At 46.7% G+C, this 22,944-nt stretch overlaps 2 protein-coding genes across 2 annotated transcripts; one reads left to right on the top strand and one right to left on the bottom strand.

Annotated features, from left to right (window-relative positions):
• Positions 1-7,940: 7,940 nt before the first annotated feature.
• LOC112897182 (putative ankyrin repeat protein RF_0381) lies at positions 7,941-14,941 on the bottom strand. The gene is made up of 12 exons (XM_025965424.1): positions 14,753-14,941; positions 14,607-14,660; positions 13,886-14,053; positions 13,649-13,780; positions 12,648-12,787; positions 11,743-11,829; positions 11,497-11,625; positions 10,204-10,356; positions 9,578-9,679; positions 8,758-8,925; positions 8,584-8,663; positions 7,941-8,380 (listed from the first exon to the last, which is right to left on the bottom strand). The coding sequence occupies exons 1-12, from the start codon at positions 14,796-14,798 to the stop codon at positions 8,332-8,334; spliced, it is 1,308 nt and encodes a 435-aa protein (XP_025821209.1). The 5' UTR covers positions 14,799-14,941; the 3' UTR covers positions 7,941-8,331.
• A 769-nt stretch (positions 14,942-15,710) lies between these two features.
• On the top strand, positions 15,711-16,370 carry LOC112898263 (probable 2-oxoglutarate-dependent dioxygenase AOP1). Its single transcript, XM_025966619.1, has 2 exons — positions 15,711-16,019; positions 16,077-16,370. Exons 1-2 carry the CDS (start codon positions 15,711-15,713, stop codon positions 16,368-16,370), a joined length of 603 nt encoding a protein of 200 aa, XP_025822404.1.
• The last annotated feature ends 6,574 nt before the right edge of the window (positions 16,371-22,944 follow it).

Genomic DNA, 22,944 nt, shown 5'->3' with positions numbered 1-22,944 from the left:
TTTTGTTATAGGATCTTAAAATCAAAATATCTACTAGATCGCATATCTGTTGACGATCTATATCGTATTAACTATAATTAAATGTACAATCCAAGATCTTCTTTGGCTATATTTCGATCCCTGGAAAATTAATGATGAGTGGATCGTGACCCCACCTGTAGTACTCATATGTTTTTCTAAAAGAAATGGCATGATTGCAATCCAAATGCTATATTGTAGCTCCAAAGTTGGCAGTGGCCTAATTCTAGCTTGTCCACAAACCAAACATCACTTTTATAGCCAAATTTTGTCCATGCCCTTACTTTGCCCTAGGCCAATATTTGGTCAGGCTTCACATCTTCGTCATCAATCAAACGCACCCCATTACTTGTGTCACCGATGCACCCGACTGGAGCAAATAATATGGATGCGTATGATCTCATATGGTACATAGCTAAATCAAATACGAAGCATGAAAACATGAACATTAAAATGAAAGAAAGTTGAATTTATAAAAAGAAATTGAAAGGTTGAAGACTTCAAGTTGAATGTCTTGCTCAGCATTTCAACTCAAATGACCATTGCACTCTTATTGCTTTGGCCTTGCTGAGACTGATTTGCATTTCCACGTGACAGGCTACCTCCTCCCTTTTGCACTGTGTAAGCTTGCTACAAGACCTGAACAGGCAACTAAACAAGGCTGTGGCGCATTAGCCAAGCCTGGTTAGGAGCCTAGCCACCTAACCATTAACAATTATATTATTGTAAAAGAGAGCAGAAATAAACACAAGAAGAGGATATAAAGACTAAAAACTTAAATTTGCATATATCATCATGCTAGCTCATCAAGATGACGTGCCATGGCATCATGTTGTGCCACTCACTATGCCAGATCTTAGGTATGGCAGGGCTCTCGCATCCATGGCGTGGTAGCATGGTCAAAATCTATAGTGCCTGTGGTACCATGCTAAATGATTGTGCTTCGGATGGTAAAAAAAAATGCTTATGCAAACACGTCCGAATAGTATGTATTGCAAAGTCACGATGCAGAGATAGAGTTGAGCTGCAGTTAGTATTCTACTTTGCACTAACAACCAGGCAAAGAATTTGCGCTTCCCTTCTGCATGTGCTCTGAAGATTGTCTCGCCATCAAAGTGAGTGAATGAGATGTCAGACGTAGAACTGCATTCAGTAATTTGACTTTGTAGAGTATTCGCCATTTGCACTAATCCATCTCTGAGTACAACCATATGAAAATTGAGACTGTTAGCTTCTTAATTCAATAGTGTTGCATCTGGTGGAAGGAATGATCCCAAGCATTGACGACGCATGAGGCTGCTAATCATTTTTGACACAGAAGAAAATTAAAAAGCTTTCAACCTGTATATATTTGCAGCGACCAAGTTGCTATTGATATATTAGAGAAGAACAAGCCCACATAGAGTCAACAACAAAAACATGACTGATGCAATGATCTAATCATATGTTTGAGTGGAAAGTGGAAACATAACAATTTGTTTGTAGATTTGTAAGCTGAACAATTTCCACAATGGCACAACAAACCAATCAGCAAGTACTTCCATCAAGCACATCTGCAGTGCACCTATAAACTCGTACCTGCCATGGGCCGTGAAGGGTGAAGGCTTCTTTGCCGATGACTATAAAGGAACCAGGGACTGTTCGGGAGAGGACATCAAGGAATTACTTCAGAGCCTGAACAAGTGCTGTTCATCTTCCTCCTCCGATCTCTCCTCCTCTAGCCTCCTCTAGGTCCAGAGCTTATCTCCCTTCCCCAATTCCTTTTCTCTATTCCTTCTCTCAATTTGCTCTGCTATACTCGAGACCTCCCTCTCCCTGAGGTCGTGTACTCCGGATTTGTATCTGAATCGTATTGCTACTTAGTATCCAATCCTTGGTTGCAGTCCTTGCTTGTTGATTAGTGGAGGGGCTGCTAACACTTAATTTCCTGACACGCCGAGGCTGAAGTACCCTTGCTGTTCATCAGCATCCTTGCTGCAACGACCTCCAATGAATTACATGTGGCATTCACAAATCCCCCATGTTACCCACTACAACAGAAGGTTAAGCACATTGGAAAACACCAAGCATTACTTGAGGCTTTTTACAATGGCCACATGGCGATAAAATTCACAGAAGCCTTTACCATAACAAAAGGTTAGGAGATACTTGCAAGTTTCGATTCTAAAAAACGATTGCAATGGCTTTGCATCATATCTTGATCGATCTGCGTGCTAATTCATTTCAGCCGGTGGCCGAATTCTTTGCGCTTCTAATTCTTAAACCATACATACGAAATGAATACTTATTCAGAAAATACTAATCGGGATATGAAACTGTGAAAAAAAATTCTAGTATGTTTGGCCACGCACCGTATCCCGGCAAGGATTTGCCGTTCCGTTACCCACCCAATAACCCGACGAGACCCCGCCGTCCGTCTCAGTGTCTCGCTCGTGTCGTGACTCGCCCTGCTTTTCCACGAGGTCTCGGTCGCGCCGCCGCCGCAACGGCAGGCAGCCAGGCACAGCAGTCTACGAGTACACCACCGCACCACGCGCTCTCCACGACCAATCCACCAACCCCGAGCAATCTGCTTCCGGCCTCCCACCCCGGCTCGGAAGCTTCTGGAGCCTAGGGTCCCCGCGCGCGCGCGCTCCCATGGCGCTCCTCTCCGACGACGCCGAGTTCTACGCTCGGGCCGCCGCCGCGTGGCTGCTGTCCGCCTGCCTCGCCGCGGCGATCCTCAGGGGCTGGATCCGCGGCCAGGGCTTCCGTGCGAGGACGTTCCACCTCGCCCTGCTGTTCTACAGCTCCTGGCTCGCCCGGGACGCCCTCAAGCTGCACCTGCTCCACGGGATCCTCCCCGAGGTACGTATATCTCCGTCACTCCGTCGGCGTTGGCCGCCACCCCCCCCCCCCACCGGTCCCTCCGCTCGTAATCTCCTGGGCATTGGCTAGATTTCTGGTCTATTTCGTGTCTGGATCCTGATGGATGCATGGTTACCGTACATGGCAGTCCCGCCGGTGCCGAGGCCCCGGGCTCGCCGGCGTGCTGGCTCTCGGCGAGCGCGTTCTGATGGGCAAGGCTTGCCTCCGCGCGCTGCTCTGGATCGCCGCCGTCTGCTTCCTCGCGGGGCTCGCCGCGGGCGCGGCCGTGGGCGGCGCCATCTGGGGGAAGAGGATGCCGGTGCCGGCAACGCCGCCGCGTCCGACTCTGGGCGCGCCTGCAAGGAGGGGCCTCGGCGGGGTTGGAGGCATCCTCGTCGAGATCCTGCTCTTCTTTCCCTGCGTTCTGTCGTGCGTCCACGGCTTGCCCGTCATGGTCATCGACTACATGGCTGCTACGGCGAACTGCGGGGATGCGGCGGCGGCGTAGCGTGTGGTAAGGTACGAGATTCTTTGCATATCCTCAATTGTTCATGCTTGGTAGGTGTTTTTTGCGTAGTCCAAAATCGGATAAGACTTGCAAAGCTGCTGCCTGCTAGTCTTGTCTCTTGTGTGTCTGGACTATGCCCATTACTGATATTTCGCTGTTGCCATTTTCAGTTCCGGGACCGGATCGGAGCATGCAGCATTTTGATGGAATAAAAGAGCTACACTGCCTTCTGCGAGTGACTTTGATCATTAGTTGATCGAACTACAAGTGGTTGGAGTAACTAGTGCTACTGCACGCTAATAGTTGTTTCTATCCTCAGAATTGGGGAACCAATACTGCCAATTGCCGTAGTGCTCTCTATTCGTGTAGTGGTTGTGTTCCATGAAATGTTCCAAGTTCTAACGCGATGGAACCGTATGTCAGAATCGGCCGTAGGTTCAGACGTACATATCGCACTCAAAATTCAGAATCCAACCGAATGTTCAGCGTTCGGACTGGCCGGCAGCCGGCAGGGAGGGCCGCTCTGCACGGGCGTGACCGATCGGTTGGCACCGATAGGCGATAGTTCTGGACACGACCAGCATCATCCCCAACCTCACATGATAGAAGTGACGAGTCGGCCATGGTCTCCGTTTTTTTTTTCCCTCGAGGGATATTGAACGGCGCACCGCCACGGCCGCGCGCTTGCTAGCCGGGGGCCGCCCCGCGCTATGGGCGTCGCACGCGGCAGATGCGTTTGCGCACGCCGCGCGACCAGCACTTGCTGCCGCTTGTGCGACCACTGGTCACTGTGGAGCACATCACGCGACGAGCACAGCTGGTCAAGCGCGCAACCGGGCCGACTACCTCGGTCGTCGGGCCGTTTCGACCGCGTCAGCCACTGAGCCGCCGCGCCAGGGCGGGGCGTCTGGACCAACGGCCCCGAGCAGGGCCGGTCCCGGCGTACTCGCTCTCCGCGTTGCTCGTGGTTTTTCAATGGGCGTGGGAGTGGGTCGACGTCGCCGCCGAAGCCGCTGGCACCCTAGGACAGCGAGAGCGCGAGCGACCTGACAGCGAGCGGCCAGTGCGCCCGAACGCGCAGGGCGCCGCACGGGACGGGGACAGGGCTGCGGGCTTCTGGACGTTCCCAAGCCACCCGCCGCGCCCGTCTCGGTGCGCCAAAGCGGTAGTTACGGCTGGCGACGCGCCATGCCAGACACCGCTGCCCGCCGGGCGCCGGCATGCCCCCGATCGGGGTTGCCGCCTTGCCCATCGCCGGTGCCATTGTCCGATCGAGTCCGAGGCTTGGACAGATCAGATGACCACCATCACCGGGCAACGCTCCGAACTCCAAAAGGATCTCTCTCTTGCCGGCCGCCGTAGGCCGAACCATGTACAAATTACGGCCGCTTCAATTCAAGCTGCTTGCGTCCAAATTATATTGCACTGCCACCGGACACCACAATATGCAACCATCAGCATCGAACCATCTAAAAAGATGGCATCTCGTCAGCACAACATAATTCAGCGACCAACAGATGAACTATGGAAAAAGGGCACACGGAACGTCAGGCTTGTCATCAGCTTCACAGCAAGTGAGCAATTACATATCTTATTATTTCGCAGGAGATACGGCAAATAGTTCCGGGTCTAACCTAGAAGTGATGTACTGCACCTTTCTCCATCCTAAGTTTCAAAACTGACTTCCTCAGAAGATGGTACACGAATGTAAAGAATGAAAATGACTGTCTAATAATATCCTAGATCACGGCACTTCCACAATGCATCGGAACTGAGAATAATGTAGCATATATAATATCCTGCCACTCAATCACTTGTTACAGTAATCAACATTTCATTGACAGGAAAGATTATTCAAATCTCTTCGACTCCAGGGAAGCGTCACACATTCCTGAACTGAAATTACAACAAGAACATTTATGTCAGTAGGAATTGCATTGCATGCCATAATAATGTAAAGCCCAACAGTATAGTAAGGCAAGAACACATGCATTGAAGCAAAGTGAAGATGCAGTTACCGACAAAACTGAAAGACAAAGCAAGCATCTACTAAACAGTAGGCGCTAATTTAATTCCTTGTTTGACATCGTTTACAAATTTCGTTATGACGTCATAAACCATCTTCTCATAAGGAGGACCAGAATAAATTGTTTCGGAAATAAATCACTGTGTGCATAATGTAATAAATAACCACTTGCAGAAAAGATATAGTAAAATGTCTGACCAGATGAAGGCTTTGAGAAAAACAACCTCTCCATCAAATAGCATATACTGATATACGCCTATCAGCTAAGTTTCATCCATGGACTTAGCAATCAACATTTCTAGTCTAGATTAATATCAAATTAAATTAAGGGCTAATGACTGAAGTAACATAAGAAGAGGAAAACATATTCGCAAATCAGCTCCAGCAAACTATAATATAAAGTCCATATATCAAACAGGTTCTTTACAAACAAAAGGTACACCTGGTTATATGGTATGGCAATTTAAATTTTTGGATCATATACGTGGCAGCTGGAAATGTAAGAAAACATTCAATTTGTGTTAACATGTAAATTATGTACATTAGGACATGAGCTCATATGCTAAAATCTAAGCCCATGCAAATCACATGTAAACAAAAACTGAACTATTTCAATCCAACAAAAAAGGCAGCAACCTGAGCAGAAATCCTAAAATGAATTAATCTGGGAAGCATATGGCTCGCCAGTGGAGCAGCGAGTATGATTTATAACCATTTAACAAGGTGGAGGAAGATTGGATGTGGAAAAAACACTAACAAGGAAAAGAAGCACTATATCTACGAGTAACCACCAGTAACAATCCTACAAACTACTTTAAAGATTTGAGCAGAGTAAGCGCACACAAGAATAACCAATAAATATAATTGTTCAGACCAGTTTAGAGATATCAGAGTTGGAAAATCACTGAAACTGACATGTTGCTAAAATTCATGTCTAGAACTTAGTTGATAATCTCTCCATTTGCTTGAAAGTTTGTACACTTGGCAGTTGGCAATAACATCATGGAGAAAAGAGTCAACGCCCACCTTAGACGAGAATGATTCATGGATCAAAATAGCAACATAGCCCAGCCTTTCAGTCCTCCTTTAACTTGGCATAGGTAGACCTCCACTGGACCGAGAGTGCTGGGCAAATGATGAAGCAGAACGCAGCTGAGTGAAGGAACCACCCAATTTCAGCAACCACGTAGCCAGCCCTCTCCGGATACGACCTTGCCGGCGCAAGCATTAGCATCAGGAAACCCACGACCATGAGCACGCACGATGCGAGGTAGATACCCCCAGTGACGGGGCCATAGAGCGCATCCTCCTGATGGCCGCGTGCTCGGATGCTCTCAGCATGAGGTCGCCGCGCCGCGGGCCTGGTGGCATCTCGAGCCCCACCAACCTGCCACGAGCACCAACAGATACCAACAAAATTCAGACACCCAGGGCTTAGAATTTCTCGATCAGAGTTCAGAGCTCGGTAGGAGACGGGAATGGAGTGGGATCGCGCAGCGCACCAGTGCCTCTCGGGCCTCGCCCTTGTGCCTTCTGTTGACGAGGTGCCCGACCAGGGCCAGGATGGCGAAGTAGAGCAGGTACCCCGCAGCCACCACGAAGGTCTCTGCCGCAGCGGCCGCGGCGCCCGAGTCCCTGCCGAAGGCCCGGCGCGTGGCCATGAGGGCGGCGCTGGCGACGTTGCACAGCAGCAGCGCGCCGAGGAAGCAGCAGAGGCCGGCGCCAGCGAGCACCTCGAGCTCGCGGTCCCCGTCCGGCGGAGTAGCCGGCCCCGCGTCCCTCCGAGGAGGAGGAGGAGCCGGCGCCCGCGCCTGGGGCGGAGCTGCTGCCGCCCCGACGTCCCCCATGGGTGCGCGAACCCTAGGCTCGAGAGGATTCCTCGTGGACTGCGAGAGCGGAGTGGAATGGCGTGGAGGCATAGTGGTGGGTGGCTGGTGGGGCCGTGAGGGTGGGGAGCGTTAGGAGGATGACGACGAGGCCCGAGGAAACGGGGCGCGTGCCCGAACCGGCTGAGAGAATTCGCTAACCCCACACGGTATATTGCACACAGCTTGTCAGGCCTGCTACCAGAAAACAATTTTCGTGCTCATTTTTTTCCACCAGTATACTGATCTCAGCATGAGAATTTGCTAACCCTAGATATTTTTTCCGACACCAATATCATTTAAAATACAATTTTCTTGCTCGAACATCTGGTCCTCCAGCTTCCTTTAGTCTAAACAGTGTCGTTCTTGCGTGTATTGTGTTACAGGCTTACATCCAGTTTCAGGCCTGGTGCGTTTCTATCACCGGCATCAACTCGCTTGTAGAAGAGATGTACTTACCGGTGTTTGGAGTTTTGGCTGTCGGACATCACTGATACGATGGTGGTGTGATTCGTAAACATTAAAACATTCACCTTTTGCTTTTGTACTGCATGATTGCAAAATTTCACTCGATGAAATCATAAAGCCACCAAGCAATACAAGAGTGTCGACTGTTAGCAGCACACAGGCTACGGCGACGTGCCACTGTCAACTCACGCCTCGCGCGTTAGGCCGGTGCTCGGTCAGTGCAAATCGATCAGAACAACAGAAACACCGTGCGCCAATCGAACAGGCAATTTCACACCAAGCATATCTTTGTACGCTGCATGTCCGTCTTAGATTTCCACGGCACAGCAAAATGTTCAGTTCGCAGAAATTTCTTCTCAAATTTTGTCGCAGCATCTATCGACGCCCAGTCCTAAACTCTCCAGCTGAAGAAACGCCCTCCAAACTTTCCAGACTTGCACACTGTTTCAGTTGCAGCGAGCAGAACACATCGTCTCGTGCTTCCCCTTGCAATTCGTTAGACACCTGACAATTTCTCCCTAACTAAGCATAATCACTAGGACTTTGATCACTATTCTTCTCTGACCACCACATGCTGCTCGTAGTCAGACAGCCACGCTTCACTGCTCATCTTCATCGGGAGGGACCTTCATTAGTTCCATAGCCTTCCTGCAAAATCCAAACCCACGAAACAAATTTCAGCCGTAATCACAGAAGCAGTCCACCATGATAGAAACAATGGCATAAAGAAACATTGAAAAGAAAGCTGTCCAGATATATATGGCCTCGTCATGTTGCCATTTGACATACATACTAACTGCTTTTCATTGTTATACATGCACAAAAGAATAGACAAAAGGGTAGCAGGTTACCGTAGTTCTCTCTCAATCTCTTCATTTCCAGGATCCAACTTCTGCGCATCCAGAAGAGCGTTATGGGCTTGCTTGTGCTCCTAAGACGTAGCAAATCCAGGCACATAAGGTAGTCACACCTCAGCAAAATTTGAAGTGGATAAAAACTATTGGCAGGCTAGAAGTGTATCTCACCCCGAGTAACATGTGAGCTGCACCCTGACGATAGCAACCTTTAGCCCAGTCAGGTCGCATCATCCTGCACTTGTAAGCATCTGATAGTGCACCTTCGCCATCACCCATTTGCAGTCGACAAAGGCTCCTGTTTGAATATAGCGTTGCATCTGGTGCATGATCTATGGCCTAAAAATGGTCAAACAACGCAATCATACAATTACATTTCCCAAGCTTAAATGATAACAGATGGAAACTAGATTGTAGCAATTATTTGTGGTCGGTAGACTACAGATTTCACACAGGACAACAGATAGATGAAGACCTGTCTTCAAACTTCTTGGACTGAGATCCATTGTGTGGAAAGGGATTTCTTCCTTTTGGAAAGATGGAGAAAACAGAAAAGTTTAGCGTTCTATCATTACTACATGTTCCTGTCTCCTAATTCAAGCATGTCAGAGAGTGACACTCCCGAATTCACCTACATGGACTCCATTGTTTGGACTTCTGTTCTACAATGAACAGATAAAAGTGTGCATTACAAATTATTCTTCATTAGACGTGCTCTCAGGACAGTATCAATTTTAGTTTGTCCATATGCATCTACTCGTAACTGCATCAAAACACAGTCATGTTGAAATAGATGAAATAACAAGACTGTCTTCACTATACCGAGTTACCAGAACACTTTAACCGATGCAAATTAGGCAAGGGAAAAAAACTATAAAGCGAGCCATACAACCTTTCCTCCTTTACTTTAGATAACCAATAAATGTTCCAGTGGGTTCCCTGCTAATGGAACAGGCTACCTGCTAAATATAGAAAAGGTTCCCAGACTTACCAACCCATACAATTTTGATGCCAAAGCATAATTCTTCAGCTTGAATGCCTTACTTGCCTGTGACTTGAACATAGCTTTCCTTCTTGCAATGTGATGTTCCTCCTAAAATATTAAATAATAAATGTTGATGCAACCCAGCTTCATATTTGGATTACTGAATAAAACATATTTCTCAAGCATGATTTGAATGTTGAATATCTGGCCTCAGTTTTTTTTACAAGACAGGTGTGAGTTGAATGTTGAATATCTGGCCTCAGTTTTTTTTTAATGCACCAGGAGGGGAAAGCCCCTACATATACTAAAAGAGGAAATGTAAGTTACAGCAACAAAAGCAAAACAAAGAAATAAAAGACAAGGGAAAAGATGGAACTGATTCCACTGTACATAGTTTAGCCACTCTGTAATTTTTGGAAAATAGCTAGCTTTCACTCTAGAATTCATGAACAAAATTTGCTCTGCAACACTGAACTATTGGTTCAAAATTATCAAAAGTCCAGTCATTTCTCAGTCTTCAAAGTTTGGGGGGTAATGGTCTATTTTCCACTGTGAAAGAGTATGACAGTAAAGCACAGTATATCCATAGAATACTTTGTACGGCAAGGGAATTCAAGGTAAACATGTCATACCAATGGCTTTTCACATTCCAATTTTGCATGAGAGATTACTCCATCAACACTCCAATTTGGAACACCTAGGATTGGTGAAGTCAAGGGAAACAGCATTTCAACTTCTTCCATGCAATCATTTAATGCAGCAAGCTCCACTGGCAATCTACCCAACTGCAACAGGAAGGAAATTGCCATCTTTGTAAATATTAATGACATAATTCAACAAGGTAGAGATAGAGAGAGAATTGTGATATCACTTGAAATGCCCACTAGGTACTATTGGAACATAAGTTAACTCATATACCAACTTGGGGAAAAGTCATCTGACAGCAAGAATCCGAAGAAATGTATTTCAGCAATAATTTAGACAACAAGCACAAGATTTTCTTTTGCATCCCGCAGACACAAGACTTCATGTGTCACCACCATTTTTTTGACCGAAGTCAGTAGGGCAGGCCCCTACCTATTTTTTATATATGTATAAAAAGAGTATTTACAGATACACATGAGCATTAAGCCCAAATGAGAAAAAAAGAAGCGGAAAGAAAATAAAGATTACACAACCAAGTTTTGAGCTTATCGCCATTCTCCATTCATTGTAAAAGAATTAGCTACATCAATTGATCAAAAACTACACAAACTAGAAAGCATACTTTAATGAATTTGACGGTGATTGATAGCTACATATTCCCTCCATTGATTTCCATATGTGGCACCGCACGATTTGAACATTACTTTATTTTATGGTAGATAATTAATAACCACAACAGCTAAAGTAGTTAAGTAGTTTCAATGCGGATCTGATGGCACCACTTTTTGACAGTTAACATACATATTGCTGGTCGAAATTACAAAATTAAAATGTTGAAATGCATGACATACAGAAATAAATAGAAACTGGCAAACTGCAATTAAAACATGGATCCCCGATCTTCTTTCGTAGCCGGATAGCATTATATAGCTAGGACGGTTAAGGACTGCATGATCAATCATAGTACTCCCAGCTCTTCAGACTAACATATTAAATAAAAAGGGCATATCTTTCCCTTAAAGCTCAATCTGAGAGTCAACAGAAAACAACAATATGCATCTATGACATAAAGTTACAAACTAATAGAATGGAAAATCAAAAAAGATATCCCTCTTGCGTAGGCGCAAGTGCAATGTCTTGTCAAAGTAGTGAAAAATCATCACTAAAACAGATCCAGAACATAATATAGAAGCTGAATAATAGACAGTATAATAAGAACCATAAAGAAAACAGAGTAGACAGTATCTGAAGAACATCAAGAAAATATATAAGAAATATACATCATCTGGAATATTAGGATCTGCTCCAGCCTTTAAGAGTAACCGAACTTCATCCGTATAACCTCCCCGCATCGTAGCAATTACTAGAGGAGATGCCAAATTGCCTTTGCCATTGACATCGGCACCAGCCTGTGAAAAGAATTCATACAATTTCATTTTAAAAAATGGCATAAATGATTTCAGTAAGCAAAGTAGCATTGTAGTGTAAGTTTAACAAACAAGTCAAGAACTCAAGAAAGTACTGGCCTTAATTAGCAGCTTCATGCACTTCAATGAATGGTAAAGAAGAGCACCCACGAGTGGAGTGCCGACGCCACTAAAGGTTGTGTTCGGCTGAAAGAAGAAAATGAGCAGTTCCCCTCAGTAACTTGATAAAGGAGGAATCCAAATTAAGTCAGGGCAAAACAGTGTAAGAGGAACTAATGAGATAATATGATCGTCCTGTTCTTCCTTCTACTGCATGTAACAATTACATTGGATAGTAGGTACATAATGATAAAGAGTTCAGTTGTCAGCAGATAGTAAATATAAAATGAAGGATTGAAATAACAGTCAAAGTTGATTTTGACACTGTCTTTCCTAGTATGACAAACAAAAACTCTATGGGATGTGCTGAAAAAAAACATGTTTAAAACATTTAAAAATATAATTTTGTATACTGAATATAAGAAAAGGAGCGCTTGAATTTAGAACACTTGCTTACAGTTCAAACTTGGCACCCAAATTATTTTAAGAGAAAAAATCAATCTGATTTGACTAATCAGATACATTCCCTGAGGGCTGATTGAATCATTAAATATAATCTTTAGTTCTTTACTCTTGGGTATCCTAAAAGGTTGCCTAGACTGGGAGAGAGACAATCTCACCATCCTACACGGTATTCAAATAATATTGTCTGAAAAATTCTGTATAGTACCATGATGGCATCATATACCGCAAGATCATCTATCTAAATTAACAAACAAAAAAAAATGGAAGAAAGTTTATGAGCTAGTGAGCTACAATATTAAGGATAGAATGGCCCAGAAAACCAAAAAACATGAATGACCCATGTCATCTAAGTAGTTGGCCAAGCAAAAGAAATATCTATCTATCCATATTAACTCTTGAAAATAAAAGAAAATGAAATACTACGCATCAGGAATATATACATTTGCGTGGTGATCCAATAAAATCTTCACTGTCTTATCCTGCTCATTGATAGCAGCCTGATGGAGTGCAGTCCCATGGCCATAGTCTATGTCAACAGGTATTCCTTTTGAAAGCAGGAACTCTGTTACCTTAGTACTTCCTGTGAGCAAGATGAGTTGAAAATCATAAATTATGAGCAATAGAATAAACAGAGTACATTAAAACAGACAACCAATAATACAAGTTGCAGCACTACTACAAGTAAGCATCATAAGGAGCAAACTTATCACTTTTGGCACGTGATATTCCAAAAGCTTATATTAGCCACATAAAAAATGACGCAAGTAGACTTCTAGTTTTTTTTCCTCAAACACGCAAGAGAGCTGCGTATCATTGTATTGATAGAAGAAGAAAAGAGTCATACATAGACCCGAACACACCCCACACACCCCCTTGTTTCCTTCCTACTAATCACCTGTTAAAGACAGACACTACGACCGACAAACACAGACAAAAAACCCCCTATACCTCTCCCTGGATAGTGAGCAGGGTAAGGCCCCTAGCTCCTGCCAAGCTCCACAACTGCGCTTCCCCAAAGACTTGGGCTGGACCCATTAAATACACAATCGTTTCGGTGCCTCCAGATGCTCCAGGCTCCAAGAATGACTAGGGAGTTAAGACCCTTCCTTAAGTCCCCCGCGACCGAAGCTTCCACTTTCTCCCACCAGTCGTCAAAGGAAATGTCCTGAGGCTGAGGGGCAAGTGGGGTGAGGCCAAACCGCCGGAGGAGAGAGAACCAGAACTGTCTCGAGAACACGCACCCGACAAGCAGAGGTTGGATATTCTCTTCCTCTTGATCACACAACAAACATCTGGCTGGATGAGGGAGGCCTCATCGAGCTAGTCTGTCGGCTGTCCAGCAGCGATTGAGTAGACTTCTAGTTGAATGCACTACTATGACAACATGACAACAGCATATTTAGTAGATAAGCTCTTAGTGCATTTGTGACAGAAAAGTAACCAGTGCATGCAGCATGATGTAGAACTGTGCGTCCTTTCTCATCTGCTTTCATTAGATCACCACCACGATCAAGAAGATACTTCACAGTAGAAACATCACCAGACTGAGCAGCGGTCATAAATGGTGTCACACCTGCCATGAAAAGAAAACAGTCCACAAGTCTCATATAGCAAGTGCCAAAGGTAGTCATAGATGACAACTGCCAGTTTGCGGATGGGGAGAGACGTAGGGAAGGACCTTCAGCTGCTTTCATATTTGCATCCCCCCCAAGTTCCTCCACCAAGTATTTGCAAACCTCCAGATGGCCCGTACAAGCGGCGCAGTGCAGCACCCCAACGCCACCCTTTTTGAGAGAAAAAACGGCAGCTCGGTCGCCATTTCCTTTGCCAAGACTCTCTACAATGCCTTTCTCCCAAAGCAAACATGAAAACATCGTCACATTGAGGAAGTGAATGACCCATATGTGCAACACAACATAGCAGAATGAACCTCACTAAGTGATGAACGGAGCAGCAGAAGCAGGATACAACCAACTCATGACTTTTGCAGCACACATCTTGTAATCGCTAGGTGACAGAATAACTTGGACATCCATACCACTAATCCTAAGTGCCTGTGAGGCTGGGAACGCGTGATCGCATCAGGTCACACATCCACAGCATCACCAAAAAATGATAATTTCCAAAGACACGATAACAGATATGCATGCTGCACGGCAGAACTCCCACAATCAACGATTTATGGCATAAAAAAAAGGTTCCTATTTTTCTCTATTATCAGAGAGTACATCACTACACGGACCACAAACACAACATAAAGCCTCACTAAGATTCTAGAACCAAACAAAATGAGGGGGTTAATTAATCTAAGCACAGGGGTGTGCAACCACACGCAAGAGCCAAACATCCGAGGGAGGGGACCGATGGATACGGGCTGCGGAGAAGGGAAGATGCAAAACCTTTGAGCCGGCCGAGGTCGCCATCCACGGCAGCCATGATGGCCGCGTCCTCAGCTGCACGCACGTACACACCGGAAGGGAAATCCCCATTAGAAATGCGAACAGGGGGCGCAGAGCAGTGCAGGGCCGGGCCGGGGTGGGCGTACTGGAGCCGCTGCCGCGGGGGCGGCGGTAGATGAAGGGCGCCTCCATGGCTCGCCTCGTCCCCGGCGCGTCGACCTCTCTATCTCTCGCTCCCCCCTCTCGCTACGCCTGTCCCGTGAAGAAGAGGGAGAAGGAAGCTTCCGGAGGAAGGAGAAGGGAGCACACGCAGCCTGCGCCGCGCCGCGGTGGGGGGTTTTTCCCTGCCTGCCTCCGTGCCTCGCTCCGCTTTGGCCCGGCCGGGTGGAGGTGGACAGGGTGCTGGTGAGCCGTCGGGCCCACTCTCTCCTGGGAGCAGTAGCTGGGTCTACCAACACCCGGCGCACGGAATCGTCTCGGCGCGACCGGACCCCCACGTGATTTCCTCTAGACGGCCGCGGCGTCTACCCTGCACCCGATGACATGGATAGCCCACAGTGGAGAGGGTGCTTGCGGGCAGGTGGGGTGTGGATGGCCTCATGGCCGACGCGTGCGCGGCGAGGACACGTGGGTCCACCCAAGGTCACTGGTATATAACGGATTTAAGGTTTAGCTAATGGCATACCAAGATAATTGTACTTCTCAAACGCTTAATTATATGATTTATTACGGAGTACTAGATAATATTACAACATATTTATTTAATAGCGACTTTCGAACGGATGGACAAGCACAAGCTGCATAAGAGCTTCCATCAGATCATGGCTCCGACTTTCTCCGCACCGCAGAACATCTCGTGGATCCTCCAATTTTATCCCTTCCTCCGAGTAACGCCACCTGGTGTACTTCTCATGCCTCAAGGGGTTGAAGAGCAAGGGGTGCTCCGCGTCGACGAGGTCCTCCAGCGCGCGACGCCGTCCTTCTGCCGGCTGGTGAACAGCACCAAGAACCGCTCGCGGTTGCTGCTCGGCGTCCGCACGCGGTGGAAAACAATGCAAGGACATGCAGACTCGTGCTAGAGCTGAATCCCCTTGATGTCCGGCTATGTCCAGTGAGACGATCGTGTCGTTCGCCGAGAATTTGCTGAAGCTGGAGGGGATGGTGGAGACGCTGGTCCTGGAGGGTCTCGGCGTCTGGGGAAAGAGCGTCCGCGGCCACTTCGGCTTGCTGGCCCACATCATTCGGCTGGCCCACTACGACGCGCCGCTGGACACGGAGACCGGCATGTCCATGCTCCAGCACTACGACGACACCATGGTCAGCATGGTCGTGCAGCGCGAGGTGGAAGGCCTGGAGGTGCACGTCGCCGTACCTCCCGGCGCCTTCGCCATCATGGCCGGCGAGCAGCTCAGGGTACGATCTACTGCCACACTTCTCGCTCGGAGCCATCGCGATTATTCCTCGACTGAGTTGTTGTGTATCCGTCGTGCGGTCGCCACGAACGGGCCAGTGCCGGCGTGCCTCCACCGCGTGCGGACGTCGAGCAGCAACCGCGAGCGGTTCTCGGTGCTGTTCGCCAGCCGGCAGAAGGATGGCGTCGCGGTGAGCGCGCTGGAGGACCTCGTCGACGCGGAGCACCCCTTGCTGTTCAACCCCTTGAGGCACGACAAGTACACCAAGTGGTGTTACTCGGACGAAGGGATGAAATTGGAGGATCCACTCAAGATGTTCTACGGTGTGGAGAAAGTTGGAGCTATGATCTGATGGAAGCTCTCGTGTCCAGCTTGTGCTTGTTATTAAATGAATGTGTTGTAATGTTATCCAGTACTCTGAATAAGTTATATAATTAAACGGTTTCGTTTGGAGAGTACAATTTTTTTCACATGCCATTAGCTAAACCTTAAATCCCTTATATACCACTGTCAGCGACTATGGGTGGACCCATGTGTCATAGACACAATGATAGCATATAAGAGATTATGAGTTTTCTGGATGGCATATAAGAAAAATTACCCCATAGTTTAAGTTGTATACAATGGCTATATTGTAACATTTTACTAATAAATATCAGCTTACAAACAGAAATTGAACGTTATAAATTCCTAAGTGATGAGAGTATATTTGTCTTTGAAAAAAAATATTTGTTTCTCTAGACAAGGAAGATTCATTCATTAACTAGTACCGGGATTACAATCAGCAGTCGCCCGGCGAACAACCTACTCCGGGGTTTCATGCCACCTCCCCGAAGGAACGCTACCTGAGACCTGTTTTGCCAGAACATGTTCAACCCTGTAACAATTTCTGCCAGAAAAGGTTAAAGAAAAGTTCTGAAACAGAAAGCTCAACTCCCGGATCTCCCTCAGCACAGCAGGCACGCTGGACCTCTGGTGTTCTCCTGCGTGCCAAAGTGTCACCAACTCCTGGCAGTCCGTTTCCATGGTTACTTGCTGCATCCCGAACTGCTGTGCTAGCACCACGCCATCCCTACAATCTAGGGCCTCCATCAGAAGAACATCAAGGCAGTTAGCATACCATTTAGTGCCTCCTTCTTTGAAAACTCCCTGGTGATCTCTAAGCACTGCACCAGTCGCCCCCTGCCGTTGGTCAGCATAGAAAGCCCCATCAACATACTTCACCCACCCTTCGCTCGGTGGTTTCCAGTTCAACCTTTCTTTGCTCCTCACTTTCTGCTCTGATAGTGCCGGAACGTTCGGACAATCTGAGGCAACATTTGCTAACAACTTTTGCCACAAAATGAGCCAACAGTTGCTGCAGAACTGTGATATGATCGAAGAGGGGGTCTTTAGCCAAACGTCATTTGGAATTGGAGTTGTAGATTGTTCTATATATGCCAATAAAATATGCACGAGAAATCCTAGAGCAAAGACTAAAACAACAAGTGGCTCTGAAGATTAAAAAAAGAGAGCAATATGCCAAAGTTAGTAACATGTCGTAGTCGCCATAATGTGGACGTATAGTAGATTACTGTGCATAGCAATTCTGCATAAATAAATAGCAATGAAGAAATAAAACTGGAAATAAAAACCAAAATTATTTAGTACCACGCCTGTGCGCGTCAGCATGGCGGCTCTTTTTGATGGACTGGTACTGATGGACTTTATGATCCCATACTAATACCTTTTTTCCAGTAGTGTTCCCCTATGTTTAGCAACAATATTGCTAATAGTGAGCTAAGCAATAATATTGAGCATTTCACAAAACTTTTTGTTTGCTCGACGTTAGTAGTAGGTTATAAAGATCTAGCAGCACTGGTACTGGATATAGAAGCTAATTCTTCGAAACTTTGTTTTTCAGCCCCGTTTGTTATCTTATTAGGTTATGTTTCTCAGATTTTAGTTCCCTTCAAGAAAGGGAGAACCATCTGGCTTTAATATTTTATTTCATTACACAATAACACAATATTTATAGTACAAATAAAGCATAGAAATAATAGTGCTGAGCAATATTATCTTCATAGATTAAGCAAAAGATATGGTTATGGATTCTGCGGTGTGGAGAAAGTCGGAGCCATGGTCTGATGGAAGCTCACATGTCCAGCTTGTCAATCCGTTCGGAAGTTGCCATTAAAGTCGCTAAGCGAGGTAAAATGGAACATTACATCCCTATATTTGAGAATAAAATATTTTTTGTGCAGCTGTTTGGTTGGAGTGATGGAGCGGCTCCATTTTTTATAGGATAGGATGACAGATTTGTTTGCACCATCATCCTCCATTTGTGGGTCCAGCATGTCAGCCAGCCATCCTCCTCCCTCCCTACTGCTTCTGCTCGCGCGCCTGCTCCGCCGCCCTCGACCTCCGGCTGCAATCCCACAGCTCCGCTCGCCCTCCAGCTCCAGCTGCCGAGGCGCTCCGCCCCTAGACCCCAGTCCGCCGTGGAGGCCCCCCGCCCCCGGTTCGCCTTGCTGCCACCGCGGGTGGTCCCCCCCCCCCCCCACCACCCCACCGGTCTGCCTCCAGTCGTCGTGGAGGCCCCCAAGCCCCGGTCCACAGCGCCTCTGCGGAGGGCCCCAGGCCCCGGTCCGCCACGCCGCCGTCGCGCAGGGCCTCGAATCGCGGCTGGAGCTCTATCCGTGTGCCACTCGAGCTCCGCCCTCCCTGCGCCGGTCTCGATCTGCGCCTCTCAAGCTCGATCTTTGCCAACCGCCGGCCTCCACCGTGCCTCAGGGCTCCGTCCCCCACCGAGCTTCACCCTCCCCCACCGCCCAAGCTCTGTTTGGGCCTCGATCTGTGCTGCCTGCACTTTCAATCTGTGACTCTCACGCCGCCCTTGCTTCGTGTACCTGCCACTCGAGCTTCGTCGAAGCGCAGGCCATCGCTGCCCACCACGTCTGAGGTGCTCTGCCGCCTCACGGTGCGAGACGGCATCCAAGTAGGACGGGTCGGTCCGCTCGATTTGCGGGATGGAGCCGTACCGAATCTTGAGAGAATATTCGCTCCTAGGGATCGGGCTCTCCACTCTTGCGCACAACCAAATATGAAACTAAAAGACTCCTCAACCAAACAGTATCTAAATTTGAAATTGTAGTACCTAAATTTGCTGTAATATTATCCAGTACTCGATCTGTAAGTCATGTAAGTCATATAATTAAGTGACGGTTCAGTTTAAGTTGATGCGTACAATGGTTACGTTGAAGGTTATAAATATCAGGCGTAAATAAATATCATCTTTCAAACCGAAATTGAACATTATAAATTCCTAAGTGACGAGAGTATATTTGTTTTTGAAAAAATGATTATCTGTTATAGAGCACTGATAGTATTATAGTACCTGAACGTTCCTATGGAAAACTTCTCTGTCGGACTATATGGGGCAACATTTGCTAACAACTTTTGCGAAAAAATGAACCAACAGTTGCTACAGAACTATGATATGATCTAAGACGGGTCTTTAGCCAAATGTGATGTGGAATTGGAGCTGTTAGATTATTCTATGCCAATAAAATGTGCACGAGAAATCCTAGAGCAAAGTCTAAAAAAACAAGTAGCTCTGAAGATTAAAAAAAGGGCAATATGCCAAAGTTAGTAACACATCATAGTTCCCATAATACTAGCAACAAATAGCGCAAAAAAGCACAAGGTCTAGTTTATAACAAACGATACGTCTAGTACTGGTTCCTCCTATTGGTTTGGGTTTTCTTTTTTTTCCTTTAACTAGACAAATATACCCGTGTGTTCAACGGACAAAGTCTATACTATAAGGATCCAAAATAATTGACCTAAAAAATTTGCGTATACCCCTCACACGGTGACCTGCTTGCTAGGCCATTAGATGCAAAAGTTTTGAGATGTTGATAAAAACAGACATTTCTAAAATGATTCTGCCATTTTAGCACCACTTTTTTCACCGTGAAAAATTCCTACCTGCATGTGTACCTGCGGCCAATCCTGCCCGTCAATCCCGCCCGAGGATCGCGGCCTCGGTGTGTGATCCATTCCCAATCCCCGTCAACCTTTTGTCCCCATCCAGTCATGGCCCTTCCTACCCATCCGCAGGCCGCGCGGCGCCCCTCGCCTTCCTCCCCGTCTGCGCCTCATATCCCCTCCCCATCTGTCCGATACGCCCAGGCCGGCAACGGGGTACGACGACGGGGATGAGCGGTGCTACTTGGGTGGCTCAGCTTGGAGGCGTGCCAGCGTCGACAGATCATCTCCCCACGGCAGCGTCTCCCTGAGTGTTATGATCCCACTCAGAAAGCTAGATAGAATCACGAAGGGAAGGGTAGAATTAGGGAAATAACAGAGATAATTTGGATAGGGGCGTCGTCAGGAGGAGGAGGACGATAGCTTATGATTCAGAAGTTCAGAATATCTTACATGAGTCAACTTCCCTATTTGGAACTCGGCTATATAAAGGAATACAACTCGGTCGAAACGGCCCACTAGCCAGCCCAAGGCGCGCAGCCCAACTACTCCTCACATGAATCAGCGACGACGCACGCCATCTTCTGCTCCCTTCTCTCAAGCAGACAACGCGCCTTCTTGGATGCCTTCGGGGTCATGACATTCCTCCCCTTTTGAGAGGCAGCTTGACCCCAAGGTGGAGCCGATGGAAAGCGGCGGTGCATATCTTGTTCATCCTCCCAGGTGCATAACGATGAAGGAGAGTTCCACTGAACCATGATACGGCGAGCAGCGGCATTGCCCTTCTAATGAAATGCTTCATTTAAGACAGCCACCAGCAGGGGAGAATGAGTCGGATGGACACAAACTGAAGACATATCAGTGTTGACCTGCTTGTCAAGAGAGATGTCTTTCTTAAGCTGAGAAACGTGGATCACTGGATGTATCTGAGCATGGTCTAGCAACTCAAATTAGTAAGCAACTGACCCCACACGCTGCAGCACTTTGAAGGGATCATAATATCTGAAGGAGAGTTTATTATTGCTACGAGATGCAACTGAAGATTGGATGTGTGGTTGTAACTTGAGATAAACCATATCTCCCACCATGAATTCTCTTTCAGACCAATTAGAATCTGCATGAACCTTCATTCTTTGTTGAGCTTGCAGTAATTGTTGATGTATCAACTTAGTAAGCAGATCTCTTTCTTGTAACCACACTGCCAGATCGGGGATAGTACACTCGCATGGACTTGTGATGCCAAAATGGCATGGAGGATGACCATATAAAACTTCAACCGGGGTATGACCCAAAGTAGTGTGAAACGAAGTGTTATACCAATATTCAGTCAGGGAGAGCCACTTACTCCAATCTCGAGGGCAAGAGTGAACAATACACCTTAAGAAGGCCTCCAAGCATTGGTTTAGGCGCTGTGTCTGACCATCTGTTTGTGGGTGATAAGAAGAGCTCATCAGAAATTTGGTGTCACTGAGCTTGAACAATTCTTGCCACAAGTGACTAGTAAATATTCTGTCCCTGTCTGAAATGATGGCTTCAGGCAACCCACGAAGTTTCTAAATGTTGGCAAAGTATAACTTGGCAACTGACAAGGCAGTGAAAGGGTGAGCCAATGGAATGCAATGCCCATACTTACTGAATTTATCCACAACCATCAGAATAGCATTATAGGACCGTGACTTGGGCAGCCCCTCAATGAAATCCAAACTGACCACAGACCAAGCTTTCTCAGCAACTGGCAGTGTCTGAAGAAGGCCAGGTAATCTAACATGCTCAGATTTAGCCTGTTGACAGAATTCACAAGACTGAACAAAGGCTATTACAGAAGCCTTCAATTTTGGCCAAGCAAAGAAAGCCTCAATTCTATTATATGTGGCTTGAATGCCAGAATGTCCACCAATACCACTGGAGTGAAGAGACCGAAGAATGTGCTCTTGACCTAAAGCATTGTTGCCAACCCAGACCCTACCCTTAAATCTGATGATGCCATTCTGAAGGCTGAACCCATCTGCATTGGGAAACACCTCAATTCTACTAGCAACTGTTTAGTGACAGGGTCCTCCACATAACCTTCCTGCAACCTTTCCAACCTAGATGGAGTGCAAGTAGAAATTGTAGATACTGGCATAAATAAATTGTTGTTCAGGACATCTAGAAAGGGCATCAGCAGCACCATTTGTACTTCCTTTCTTGTACATGATCTTGAAGTTTAAATCCATTAGTTTGAGCAGTGCCTTTTGTTGGATCTTAGTGTTAGCTTTTTGTTCTGTCAGAAACAATAGGCTTCTATGATCTGTTTTTATGATGAATTCTTGAGCTTGCAAGTATGGCCGCCATTTGTCAACAGCCAAAAGAACCGCCATGCACTCCTTTTCATAGGTGGATAAAGCCTTATTTCTGCCATGAATGGGCTTGCTGAGGTAAGAAACAGGATGTCCATCCTGCATGAGAACTGCTCCAAAACCATCATCACTAGCATTAGTTTCAATAGTAAACTGCTTAGATAAGTCAGGCACAGCTAACACAGGTGCTTGTATCAAAGATTTCTTGAGCACATCAAAAGCTGTTTGGGTCTGTTGTGTCCACTGAAATTGAATTCCCTTTTTCAATAGATGGGTGACAGGAGCATTGATCATACCATAGTGTTTAATAAATCCTCTATAGTAACCTGTTAAACCTAAAAACCCCCTTAATTATTTTAGGTTGACAGGCACTGGCCAATAGGAAACAACAGAGATCTTGGATAGCTCAGTGGCCACACCCTTAGCACTAGTAAGATGACCTAAGTGTCGGTGTTTTACCGCCACGCCCACCGAGGGATACCCCCCGAGGTGGTGAGTTTGTAGGTAGGTTGTCGCCAAGATCAGGAACTCGAAGGTGCAAGGAACACAAAGTTTAGACAGGTTCGGACCGCCGAGAGCGTAATATCCTACGTCCTGTGTGGTTTGTATTGCCTTAGG

This window comes from Panicum hallii, chromosome 6, assembly GCF_002211085.1.
Source record: "Panicum hallii strain FIL2 chromosome 6, PHallii_v3.1, whole genome shotgun sequence".
Taxonomy (NCBI): Eukaryota; Viridiplantae; Streptophyta; class Magnoliopsida; order Poales; family Poaceae; genus Panicum; species Panicum hallii.
This window is presented reverse-complemented; position numbering and strand designations above follow the sequence as displayed.